Source organism: Gallinula chloropus (assembly GCF_964237585.1).
Source record: "Gallinula chloropus genome assembly, chromosome: 19".
In the NCBI taxonomy this organism is placed as follows: Eukaryota; Metazoa; Chordata; class Aves; order Gruiformes; family Rallidae; genus Gallinula; species Gallinula chloropus.
The window spans coordinates 8,631,152-8,644,567 of NC_140104.1; the positions used below are offsets into that span (position 1 = coordinate 8,631,152).

Genomic DNA, 13,416 nt, shown 5'->3' on the forward strand with positions numbered 1-13,416 from the left:
AGGCTGTGGGGGGACCTCATTGCAGCCTTCCAGTCCCTGAAGGGAGCAGAGAAACAGGAGGGGAATCAGCTTGTTCAAAGGGTAGAGAATGGCAGGACAAGGGGGATGGAGTGAAGCTGAAGGCAGGAAGGTTGAAATTGGATATTAGGGGGAAGTTCTTTCCAGAGAGAGTGGTGAGGGGCTGGAACAGGCTGCCCAGAGAGGGGGTGGGTGCCCCATCCCTGGGGGTGTTCAAGGCCAGGTTGGATGGGGTCCTGGGCAACATTGTGTAGCTCCAGGGCTGGAGGTTGGTGTCCCTGCCTGTGGCAGGGGGGTTGGAACTCTGTGATCCTTGGGGTCCCTTCCAACCCAGACCAGTCTGGGATTCTATGACAGCACTGGGAGAATGACATCCATCTGATTCACCTTCACTGATTTTTCCCTTCGTATGATTTTGGAGGTGGGGTGGACGCAGGGCCTTGGGAGCGTGCTCGCTGCTCTGCTGCTGGTGCCGGTGCAGTGGTTCGGGCAGGGCAGGGTGCCTCTGGGCTGTGCACACCAGCGGTTCCCTGTGCCAGTGCGAAGCAAACCCCTCCATCTCTTAATGCTTTCTTCCCCTTCTGTGTGGAACAGAGGGAAAACACCCAGGTGCTATGGTGAGATAGATCAAAGAAGAATGGCACAGCTCTTTTCCCTTAAAAAATACTCTTCTCTGCAAGCTCTTGAGCCCTAGATGTGGATGCACGTGCCTTCAGGGGACGCATTTCAGAGGCAGGGTCTAGCACATAATCTCTCTCTTGCTGCTTCCTTAAGGATGTCATATCTTTCACCCACAACAAATGCTATTGTTGGAAAGAAAACAGAAAATCTTCCTGGCCATTCTTCTGAAATGAAAGCAGCAATCTTCAAAGCTAAACCCAGTCCCTTCAGGGTAACTCAATAACTATTTAGACCGTATGAAAACAGGCAGTTTGTACTTGTGAGGTAGTGAGATTCACAACTGTTTCATCATCTGGTGCTTCCTGTGGAGATGTCTGCATCTAGCAGTGGCTGGAATGGGACTCACTGGGCTCTGCTTGGTGGCAGAGAAGATTGCTTGAGTCCTGCTTTTATAACTGGGGAGAAAATTACAGTCTATTTTGGGCACGGTTTTTCATCTGATGGAGCAAGTTATAGGTTTCACTCAGCCTTGGGATCTACTTTCCTTTGCAGCTCCCCCATCCTGTGACCAACCTGGCTGCGTCTGGTCTCCCTCCTCCCATGGTCTTGCAGCACGAATAAGCCTGACAAGAAGGCATAGTGCAGCCAAAAATCTGGCTTGTATTGTCCCAAATCTCCTATGGCAGCTTCACTCAGGCATTGAGCAAGAGGAGGAGACAGGGTTTTGCCCTGAATGACTTCACAGCTGAGAATGCTTGCAAGAAATAAAGAGACTCCTCCCTGAAGAGAGCTGCTTTCAGGAGCTTCTATGCTGGGCTTTGTGGTTGGGTGGACCCCACCTCCCAAACTGTCTCCAAACCCTCGGCTGGTGGGGTGGAATATCTGAGCACCATTGCTGAGCTGAGGTTTTCAATGTGTTTCTTAGGGCTGCTTAAAAATATGAAGGTGGCAGCAGAGGATGTGAGTTTGTGTTGTGTTTGGGCAAGAGGGCAGTTCTGCCAATGCTGTCCCTTTCCATGTGGGCACCAGCTGCTCAGAACTGCTCAGCACGTGGGGAGTGGAGATATTCTGAGGTTGTAGCCCTTGTTTGAGTGCCTGAATATTTGATCCATGACTGTGCTGAAAGCTCTGGGCACTCTGCCTGGGGACACCCAGTGAACCAACAGCAAATCTGGAGGTAAGTCCAGTTTGGGTGGTCGGTATTTTCCCCGCTGAGCTCCGGTGGGGAGGCAGAGTGCCCTGTGCTTAGCTGTGGGGTGTTGCTGGGACATGCACTCAGCAAGCTTTGGGAAAACAGCTGGTATTCAGATTCCCAAAGTAGAAAATGTGACTACCTGACAGGGCAGTGCAGCTCTTGAACTCAAAGTGTAAACATACACATGTCTGCTTCTCGACCTACTTGATTTTCTAAATGCTAAGACATGCTTTGAAGTAGTCTTTTTGCTGGGGTGCAGAGCTCTTGCAATTTTTATGAGAAGCATCTTAGTTCTGTTCATATTTTTCAGTGATACTTAGTCAGGGATGCAGCGATGCTGTACCCTGACTGGCATTCATTAAGCAGTTGTTGCAATCTGTGATACCTCTTTGTCAGGGCTTTACATTTTTAAGGTTAAAATAGTGTATTACATCCAGATGGTCAGCCCACCATTCATAACCACAGCAGGATAAAAGCTGCCCTAGCATAACTACTACGTAGCTTAAGCATGAATCCATGCAAGAGATATCTTAATTATCTTAAAAAAAGAATTACATGGCAAGACCTGGAGAAGGATTCCTGCACAGTGCTTTGGAAAGCTCATGCTATTTTTTTTGCCATTATTGGCTTTCTTGTAGATGACACTCCTTATTTTTTTTACATCAATCCCTGGAGAGTTCTCATGGATAAGGAAGAGAAAGCAGGTGTGTTTGCCATTGCTGCCCATGTATGGAGCACAGGCAAGGCTTGGCTGTGTGTGTTCAGTGTAGTCTCTGTGACTCTGAACCACCATCCTACCCCAGTGCTGCTCTTGCTGGTGGGAGAGGGTGCTGGGGGGAAACCGTGTGCTGCACCCCAGGAGTCTATGTGTTCAGAGAAAGCTTTGAGTCTTGACCTTAACCTCAATGCTTCATAGAAGGCTTAGGATGGAAGTGATTCTTGAGCATGAGTTATAGCATCCAGAAACTCCTCAGAGCCAGGCCTGATGAGCAGCAGAGAGGGGATGCTTCGATTCTAGGGTCTCTTCTGCTGTAGCAGCAGCCCGATTGCTTACAGGAAGCAATGTCAGGCTTTTGGGGAGAAAAGGGAACCTGAAAGCTTTTATTACAGCTGAGCTACCTGCCTTTTTGTGGACACCTTCGTTGCACTGACAGGTCTGCCCTCCCAACAGTCAGGTGAAAGGCAACGCCAGTGTTACAGGCACTGGGGCGCAAAGCAGCTTTGGGATCTTCCTGGTTTCCCGTGCTTTCTGCGGGCATGGACAAAGCTGAGTGTGTCAGCCTTGAACTTCAGAGCCTGGTGGCAAACTGAGCTCTTGTGCTAGAGACTCTTGGCTTGATCCTGGCCAGGTTGTTTCTGTCATCTCTTGATTTCCTTGGCAACTTAAAGCCCACTTCTTCAAAGGTCATGCAACTTGACGGAACAATAATATTCTCAAATGAGAGAAAAGAAATGTTCCAAAGGACTATGAGATGGCTGAGTGCTGAAATAACATGGGCCATATCAGTATTTTCTGTATTAATAAAGTGGAGATTTTCTTTCTAGACACACAAAAAGCCAATATTGAAAGCATATTTTCCTATTTTTTAATCATTTTCCCAAATTTCAGTGAACTTGCTCTTTTCCCATCCCCCCTGTTTTTCAAGGAAGAGGCTGAAACTTTTCAAGCAGCATTAGTAAGAATAGAGTAGGACAGAATAGACTATTTTGGTGAGAAGGAAAATGATGTAAGAATTAGATTCTGGCCATCAGGCTGAATGCTGCTGTTCAGAGCAGCAAAACTGAAGAGCAGTTGAGCTTTAAGGTGTGATTTTGCTTTTTCTGAGTTCTTTCATTTCTGAAGTCAGTCAAGAGTTGAAGCCGTTCTAGAAGCCTTCGAAATGCTGATCCCGAAAGATACTCGTTGATAACCATTGCAAAGATCTCTTTTTAATATCCTTGAGGGAACCATAAAGCAATCTCATAAGCTAAAAGTACAATAAGTTGCTTGTTTTTCCACAGCGTTTCCCTGATGTGTCAGTGATGAGCTGTCCATGCTCACAGCCTGATCTTAAAAACTCATGAAATATGAATAGAGCCATTGTAATGTAGAACTAAATGTGTTCCCAAACTTTGAAGATAAAACTGAAGAAAGTTAGTTCTGTGTCTTAGCTGTTCTCCCATAGTGGGAGATTTTAAGGCTGGAGATAAAGGGTTTGCTCCTTGATGTTAAATACTTGCCTAAATTACTGTCAGGAATGAATCCAGGGAGAGCAGACAGCGTGCCATCAGCTCGTTAACGGCAGCTTCTGGGGGAAAATAAAATTAAAATTAAAAATCTTTTGGTTTTGCAAGTGCTTACTCATTTCAGGAGCTCTGGCCTCCTGTGGCCACTGACCTGGGGGTATGGAGACATGTGTGATGTTGGTGACCCTTGCACACCAGCACGGCTGTGTCTTCTGGAGCAGCCCAGGACTGGAGCTCCACATGCAGTGAGGCTTTATGCTGCAGGTCACGTTGCAGCTACCCTTCTCGAGCTGCAGCCAGGGGGTGAGCACATGCTCCCTGCCTCCTGCAGAAGCAGTCAGTGCTTCCTGGAGCAGATTCTGGTGCAGAGAAAACACAGAGTGTGAAAAACAGAGAGCAGGTAGGCAGTACAGAGGCTTGAATTCACCTGACTTGGCAGCGGAGGGCTTTCTCAGAGGTGGGTTTGGGTAGTGTGGTGGTTTAGCCCTGGCTGGAGGCCAGACACCCACCAAAGTCAGTCTATTACTCCCCTTCTTAGTTGGATAGGGGAGAAAATATACATTAAGAGGCTCAGGAGACAAAGTAAGGACAGGGAGAGATCACTCTGTCAGTAAGGACAGGGAGAGATCACTCTGTCAGCAATGACATGGGTAAAAAAGACTCAACACAAAGTGAAGAAGAGAGAAGCTACCTACAAAGAAATCCAAATGTATTAATAACACCTCAGCCAGAACTTTAAGATTTTGAGGAATCACTTCATGGAGTTAAATTGAATCCCTGTGGGTTGTTTTCTTTTGGGGTTTTTCTCCTCTTGCAGATCATGGTTTTCATACAGGGACTCAAAGTCCCACAAATGCTGATTTGTGTAGTTCAAGCAAATTGATCTGATAATCCCCAAACATCATCTTTCTTATGCTGGTGGTCACAAGGCTGGAAATGGAGATGTCTAGACTTCTCCAGGTGGGTTCAGGCATGTAGAACCCTTCCTTCCCCCCCCTCCTCTCAGATACAGCCTCACTCACTGCTGTCCCTGGGAGAGGAGAGAGCTGGAGCAGGGGACAGGTACCTTTCCCCATGCCTGGGGAATGCCCAGCACTGGCAGCAGCTCTAGGAAGTAGCAAGAAACCAGGTTTTTTGTGCCTGGTGTACATCTACCAGAACGTGAAGAGAGCCTGCCCCAGATCCACCACAGTATCACACTACCCATCCTACGCTTCTGAAGTCATCAGGCTGAGATAACTTCTGGAAATTGAGTTATTTTTGTATTTTTAATCCTTCTTGTAAGTGGCAGCCTGTGTTCACTGTATTTTAAGGAGCAGAGGTTTTAGCTAAAGGGGTACTATGTCATTAATCAATCCATTGAATATTCATGATTTAGTGGATTTTTTTTCCCCCACAGAAGGAGAGAAGTAATTATTTTGGCTAGCACTTGAAAAGCCTCTGTGCACTCTTGGTAGAGCTCCACTATAATGGGCAAAAGTAAGATTTTTCTATTAGACATGCAAACTGATCTTCTCTGCCCAATACTGATAAATATTCTTTAGTTGTTCTGCTTCCTTATTTAGTACCAATGTTTCATGCTTCTTTTTAATAGGAACCTAATAAAAATGGAAAAAATGAGGAAAAAAATCATAGATTCACAGAATTGTAGGGGTAGGAAGGGACCCCCAAAGCTCATTGAGTCCAACCCCCCTGCCAAAGCAGGGTCCCTAGGACAGGTTGCACAGGTCGGTGTCCAGACAGGGCTGGAATATCTCCAGAGATGGAGACTCCACAACCCCCTGGGCAAATACCAAAAAATCAGACCCTGCAGTGGAGGTTGTGCCCAAGCCTTGTTGAAGCCCTGGTTTGGTGAGTAGGGTCTTGACAAACCTTTTCATGTTTATAGCAGAGTACTTGGTATTTAAAGTTCATTCTGTGGTGTGAAGCTCAAATGAAATCCCAGCTGCAGAGCGGGTGGGAGGTTGTTCTCAAGACTTGTGCCATGAAACTGAACCTCTTCCTCCAGCCATATCCCCCTGATGTCCATTTTCTATGCACTTCTGGTCCTCACTGGCTTTTCTTACCTGAAGCATGCTGCTTTCTCCCATGTCACTGTTGGGGAGGTAGGGTGGTCCTTGCCACTGGCACAGCATCAGTCCTGTGCAGAGCATGTGAGTGGCTGTTTCTTGGGATGTGCTAGAGGGCAGGGAAGGACAGGTGCTGGTTCTTGGGGTGTGCTTGCTCCTTCGGCCAGAAGCAATTGCAGGACCACTGAGCAAAGCTGAAATAACTTCTGAGTACAAGAAACTAAGGGGAAATGATTGCTGCTGCTGCTAAGAGTAGCAGAGCAGGAGGAGTCCTGCGGAATGTGCAAAGTGGGTCAGGAGAGGGGGATTGGATTTTGATGAGGTATCTCTCCACCCCCAAAAGGCCAATGCTGAATCCTGCCAGGAGTTTTGCCCCATGAGGCCAGCAGTCAAAAACCTTTCTCTTCTGCAGTGGAGATGCTTGACAGCTGAGCTGGGGAGCTTCCCAGGTGATGGCTGTTTGTTGTCAGCTAGCAGAGCTTCAAAGCCTGCGCTGTTTAGTTCTTCCCTTTATGGAAAGAAAAGCAGCAACAACAACAGATAGGTGGGAGAGTGTTTGAAGTTAATCCTCCTGGACAGGGCAGTGGGGCTGTTAGATGTGTGTGTGTGTGTGTGTTCTTAATTTTTAGTGCTCATGCTGTTTCCCACACAAAATAGCATTTTTGGGTTTGCTTTCTTTCCTGAGGACTCTGGGCATGTTCACTCTGTCCTCAGTGGGGCCACAGGCTCTCACAGCATCCAGGTGTCCTGTAACTCTGCGTGGCAACACCAGGTCACCGTACGGGGTGTTGCAGCTCGCTGCCTGCTTTCATTGGGGGCTGAAGTCTGCTCCTTTCTTGGGGGCAGCGGTGTGAAAATAATCTCACAGAATCACAAGGTTGGAAAAGACCTTTGAGATCATCAAATCCAACCCTTCCATGGTCTTCAGCATCCAACCCTCAGGTTCATTTTGTTCTTTAAAGGTAGCAAGTTGATTTGGGACTCAGGGGGTTGTGTTGGTTTGATTTTGGGGTTGGTTTTTTTCGTTTCATTAGGGTCACATTAGGTAATAGCCACATGCCAAACTTCTTTAATTTTTGCTTTCTACAACAAGAGTTTTATACCTAGAATAGAGCTTGTTGTTTCTGTGTGTTGCTGCTTCAGTGGGAGCGCTGCATAATGAAGGGCTGGCAGGAATGGTTCATCTTTATCGGAGGCTGCTTTAAAATAAGCAATGGGGAGTTTCCACATAGTTATTTCTGCTCTTAATAGCCTGAGGGTCCGTGACTTCCCTTTCGGTAAACAACTCTGCCAAGTTGGGGGTTCAGGGGGCTTGTTAATGACTTTGGGGTTTGATTTGTTTTTATTAAAAAGTGAAAGAAAAAATAACCCTCCACTGACAGCTCTGGAAACAAAACTGCCTCCCCTCCCACGTCAAGGCAACCCCGGAGAACCCCCAAAAGTGTGGGTGTCAGGATACACCTCCCTTGAGTGCAGTGAAAAGCTTTCCTGGTTTTCAGGAGTCTGGAAGGCAGTTGGAGTTTCTCGGCACTGGAGTCAGGCACAGCTTTACCCTCTTCATGCAATAATAAACCTGCGTGGGGGTGATGGGCTGAGCTCTGACTGTGAGTTAGTGCCTGTCGCGTTCTCCAGGGTCAATAATGGGGTCCTGGCTCTGAATGTAGAACCCATCAAAGATTACTTGTCCAGCAAGTGCTAAATTAAAACTCCAAACCCTTTGAAGCAATCCGAGGTTTGTTTCCATGGCATTGATTCTGTTTTTTGTTTCTTTTTTTTTTTAATTCTGGCTTGAAGGTGAGAGGGGAGATGTTCTCGCGTCTTGAAAAGTTGCCTTGGAGGATACAATGACTCAACATTGTTTGAATTTCTAATGCCTTTTCACGTCATTTTTTCTGGGGAATGGATAAAGCCCTGAATAGATAGGCTTTCTCCTCTCAGATAAGGATACTCAGCACTCTGGCTTTTGAGCTTTGGCTGTGAATTCCAGTTTGTGATGTCTAACACTACCTCACCGTGCTGGCTGCGGTACCGAGCATCCTCACTGACCGCCCAGTTGACAGCTCCGCAGGCAGTCCCCTGCGCTGCCACAGTGCTAGGTGCAGCCGGAGCTCCACAGCAGGGTGCTTTGCTCTCCTTTGCGACCCAGTGCCTGTGTGGATAAAGCTGGGTGCCGGGGTGAGCGGAGGCGGCTTTCCTCTCGGAAAGCCGGGGAGCAAAGTTCGCGCAAGGACCAGGCGCAGCCCGCGGGGCGGCGAAACTTTCCGCGAAACCGAGGGGCGAACGGGAATGATCCGCGCCCATCTCTCCTGCCCGAGCGCGATGCTACCGGGGGCGGGGGGGGGGGGGGGGGGGGGGCGGAGCCGTTGGCCGGGGTGGGGGGCGCCGCTGCCCCGCTCGGCCCCGAGGACGCGGCCCTGAGCGCCCGTTGGCCGGGCCCGCGCCGGGCTGGGGCCTCCAGCCCGGGATTTCCCGGCAGCCGAGCGGCGGCGCGGCCGCTCTCCGCAGGCGCGGGCGGTGCGCGGAGCGGCGCTTGCCGCAGCCTGCCGGCCCTGCGCGCCCACAGCGGGTCTGGGGCGGGGAGAAGAGGGGTGGAAGCTCCGCCGCCGTGACTTTCCCTCTCCCCTCCTCTCCCCCGCCGTGTGCCGGGAGGGGCGGGAGCCCTGTGCCGCGCCGCTCCGCGCCCGCCCCCTACGCCCCCCTCCGCGGTGTAGCGAGGCGGCGGCGGCGGCTCCGGCCGGGGCGGGGCGGCGGCGGCCGGCGGGGCATGCCCCGTCCGCGCAGCGCAGGAGCGGCCCCGCGCCCCCCCGCGCGGCCGGCGGAGGCAGGCGCGGCGGCGCTGCCGCAGGCAGGGCTCTCCGGCCCCGCGGCCGCCCCGGAGCCGAGGCGCGGGCGCTCTCCGCGGGGCATGAAGTTGCGCCGGCAGCAGCGCGGCGGCGGCGGGCGGAGCGGGGCGGGCGGCCCCGGCGGCGTCTCCTCTGCGGGGCCGTAGCCCGGGGCGGGCTCCGGCGCGTTTCGGCGAGCGGCGCTTCTCCGCGCCGGCGCCCCGCAGCCCTCCGCTCCCCGCCGCGGCCGGTCCGGCGAGCCCGGGGCCGGGCCGGGGCGCGGCGCTTCCCCGCGTAGCCCCCCGCGGCGTGCGGCGGCGTGGGATGTGCGCGCAGCGGCGGGCACCTGCCGGCCCGCTCCCCTAGCCCTGCAGCGGCGCGGCGGCTGGCGGTGCCCCTCGGGAAGTTTGATGGCTTCTTTGAGGAGAGTCAAAGTCCTGCTGGTGTTAAACTTGATCGCGGTGGCCGGCTTCGTCCTCTTCCTGGCCAAGTGCAGACCCATCACGGCCAAGAGCGGAGACTCCTTCCATGACGTCCATCCCAGGGCAGAAGTGGCCAACTTGACAGCCCACGGTATCAGCTCCATCCAGGATGCGGTGCTGAAGAGACTCTCCCTCCTAGAAGATATAGTCTACAGGCAGCTGAACGGTAGGAATAGTTCTGCTCTTAATGCCTTTGGGGCACGGTCGCGGGCGGTCAGTCGAGGCAAAGGACGGGTGCTCAGCTGGCTTGAATTTTGCGCGATAGGACCCTGCTTTTTCCTTATCGTGGAAACGGGGTCCCCGTGGGTGGAAAGAATTTGCTATCCCATTTCCAAGTTGCCTTTGTGTTTCAAGCTCGGAGTACCTTGCACAGGATGGGAGGAAAGCATGATACGGTAGTGCTGCCTTTCGGGTTTGTAGTAGTGGTCAGAAATTACAGTGTCATGATTCCTGTGTCGAATGACAGGGATGTTCTGTGGCTGACTACGAGTTGGGGCAGCATGCTGTATATTAATTGAGGGAATGGCTTTCCCTACAAGTACAGAGTTGTTTTTTTGGAAGGGAGTCTTTAAACGGCTAAAGTACCTTGCGTCGTTTGGGGGCAGAAGGTCAGAAAGCCAAATGCACTTTCTCTAATAAGTTAAGCAAACTATCTGGTATTTCCTAGGGTTCGGCATTGACAGATGCTAATTAAAATCTCAAGTAATGCTTCTTTTTATAGCATAGTGAAGGGATTTCTATTAAAATCTCACCAGGTTCAGTAGTTCTGAGATGTAGAAAGGGAGTTTTAAAGATGCCGTGCGGGATAGAGAAACGAGTTGTAAAGATGTAAGAAATCTAGGTGAGGTATCTAATTAAAACACTGACTGTGGAAGCTAATTTTTTTACAATCGTTCCCCACAGATTCACAACTGGGAATGTAATCTCAATCGAGTCCCATTTATTGCTTCCAATCTCTGTAGCTTTACCCACTGCAAGTTTTCCTATTGCCAAATTAGCAGAGCTAAATGTTTTGGGGGATGACAGTGTGATTCCCTCGCTGAGTTTTGAATATGAAGCCAAGCTGTGCCATGTCGAACCTAAAGCTGGTGTGTGTGGCGTCTCCATGCTGAATCCGAGCTATTGCTGCACCGAGGCTGCGAGGCAGGTGCAGGAATACAGGGTACCTTTCCTGGGGCATGATAGTTGTCTCAGTCAGTGTTTGTGCTGTACAAAACGAGAAGCACTCAGCTGAGTAGGGAAGTGTTATTTATACTGCTGCTCAGTACACCTGTATGCAAAACCTGTCCTGCCTACGACAGTGCCCAGCACCACAGGATGTAAAAGCAGCACTGTTGGGTGACAAACGCGGTGAAATCAAAAGAATAACAAGGAATAAGGTAGAGGGCTGGATGTTATTTGTAATCGGATGGTGAAAGTAGCTGCTGCTGGTTATCACTAGGACAGAAGTTTCCAGGAAGATGCAGGCACTTAGTTAAAACGGGGCAGTAGCTGGAAGCCCTCGTACTGGGACCTGGGAATTGGACAAGTAACCATGATGCTGTCTGCCATTCCTGCAAACACAGAGGGAGAGCTGAAAATCTGAGTTATTACCCTTCTGCTGTGGAGATTGAGGTGGGGCTCCCTCCTCCATTGTGCTCCGGGGGGCTGCTTTGGGATGGAGCTTGTAGCGGGAGCTGTGAGCCCCAGAAGGGCTCTGAATGTGCTGCCTGGTTTGTAGGCTGCTGTGGGCACTCGTGTACCTTTATGGGAGCCTGCTCGGTGTTGGAGAGCAGTCAGGCACCGATGGAGCAGGGGAGGCAGAGAGGTAATAGATGTGTTGCCCATATCACAAACGTTTTCTCAGGGCAGGCAGAAAGCCGAGCACATAAATGTGACATCTTGTCTGGCCTCTGCGTGCCGAGGTGATTTACAGTGACACTGATGAGTCTGGCTAAAAAATCGCTCTGGCATAGTGCTTATGTAACTTTGGGGCAAGTGTGCATTTGGTACATGTGATTTCTGGAGAAGTTTGATGTGCTCCATTCTCTGAGTAATGTCTGGGTGTTGTGTTTCAGCGAGACGTGGGGTTAGGGCAAGATGTGGGGGGTCAGCTGAACCCCCCACTCCCCCCCCACCCCCTGGCACTAAAAGGAATGAGCGAGGTGTGCTGTGACAGCCCGCAGGACTCAGGATGCAGAAGCTGCTGGACCAGCTTCCCTGCCTGGAATTTTCTGTGCCCAAAGCTGCAATCCTGGTGTCTGTTTGCCATGTGCAGATCTGAGCTCGCTGCCTTTTTTTTGCTGTTAGGGTAGGGAAGCTGCGTGCTGGTGAGAAGCACCGAACAGACCCCTCCATATGCTCTTCTCAAGCTCCCTGCAAAGCACTGCCACCGAGAGCACACTTTCTCTTGCATAAGGTTATGGTTTGGTTTAAATCTGACCTCTGGCTTAGCACAGGCTAAATGTTAGAGTATGGTATCTATAGGCTGGGGTGTGGAAAGCCTGCACCTCATATTGGGAGTGCTGGGAAGCGTTCAGCCAAAGAGGGAAACTAAGGCATGGTTTGGGTGCAGTCAGCTCTGGATTTTGTCTGTGCCAGAGGACTTGGCTGGATTTCAGGGAGGGGTTGAAGCCATCTTTAAAAACAGAATCTCTTAAAAAGCTTCACTCGGTAAAGATCAAATGAGCAATCTGATGATACCGCCGCAGCCTGTTTGGGTTTGAATCATGGAGTGTACAGCATGTTGGAAATACCAGCTCTCTGGTATGGCAACTCTCTGTATGTATGTGTATTTATTGATTCCTCTAACTGTTGCCCATGAAAACAAGCTTAACAACACTGCCTCAGGGGTGGTGAAAGAGTGATTTTACGTGATCATTTCTTCTGAATGACGTTTCTCTGCACTGCCCTTCTGGAAGCAGCATTGGGCTCCCTATTAGTCCTCTTTGTGCAAGAAGAGTTGTCCCAAATGTGGCCTGATCTGCTCCCACAGTGGCTCCTTGCTCTCCTGGTGATGCATCATGGAGAGCAAATCCTCTGAGGAGCAGCTGAGGGAGCTGGGGGTGTTCAGCCTGGAGAAGAGGAGGCTGAGGGGGGACCTTCTCCCCACCTACACTGACCTGACAGGAGGGTGCAGAGAGGTGGGCGATGGTCTCTTCAGCCAGGGGACAGGAGATGGGACAAGGGGCAATGGCCTCAAGCTGTGCCAGGGCAGGGTCAGAGCAGATGTGAGGGAAAAGTTCTTCCCTGAAAGAGTTGTGGGGCTGGAACAGGCTGCCCAGGGAGGAGGCAGAGTCACCAACCCCGGATGTGTTTAACAGGCCCAGATGAGGTACTTAGAGATATGGTTTAGCTTAAGACAGGAACAGTTGGACTTGATGCTCTTAAAGGTCTTTTCCAGCCTGGGGACTCTGTGATGCTGTGATTTTGCAGTGTTTTCCACTCACTGTGAGGTGGGGCTGTGGTGCCACAGTTAATTCACATTGGCCGTGGGGTGCTTCTTTCAGATGGTGCTTGCGGAGAATCCTGGACAGGACTGGAGAGGCATCACAGCCCATGGGGGCCTTGCTCAGTGTTCTCCTCCTTCTAATTCATAAAATATTGTCTATTCAGGCTTCTTGTAGGCTAAAACTGATGGAGAACTCTGTGTGTGTACTTTATGCTTTTAAAAAGTTTATTATTGCCCAAGTCTTGGGGGTTTTACTTTTTGCTTTTCTGTTGCCTTTTGCTGGTCTCAAATGGGATGGCTGCCATGGTCACAGAGAAGTACCAGGGTCCCCTTGGCGGTGGAGAGTCGTATGTGCCCTCATGTACCTGAGGATTTGGAGGGGGTTTAGTTTCAATAGGCACTTTTATGGATGGAATTTTCTTGTTCAGCAGATGTTCAGAGAAAGTTAATGAAGGCCTGGAAGGAACGTGTGTGTTTTACTCTGGGTATTAACTACAACTTGTCTCTTTGATTCAAACCTAATTTTTTATGTGCTGACATTTACATAAGCAAA

General features: G+C 50.5%; 1 protein-coding gene across 1 annotated transcript in view; it reads left to right on the top strand.

Moving 5' to 3' along the window:
* Nucleotides 1–9,361: 9,361 nt before the first annotated feature.
* GALNT17 (polypeptide N-acetylgalactosaminyltransferase 17) overlaps nucleotides 9,362–13,416 on the top strand; it is a gene marked incomplete at both ends in the record, with an annotated part of 211,297 nt that continues 207,242 nt past the window's right edge. Inside the window, one exon of the mRNA XM_084273005.1 lies at nucleotides 9,362–9,599. Within this exon, the coding sequence (XP_084129131.1) occupies nucleotides 9,362–9,599 (238 nt within the window). The remainder of the gene's footprint in view (nucleotides 9,600–13,416) is intronic.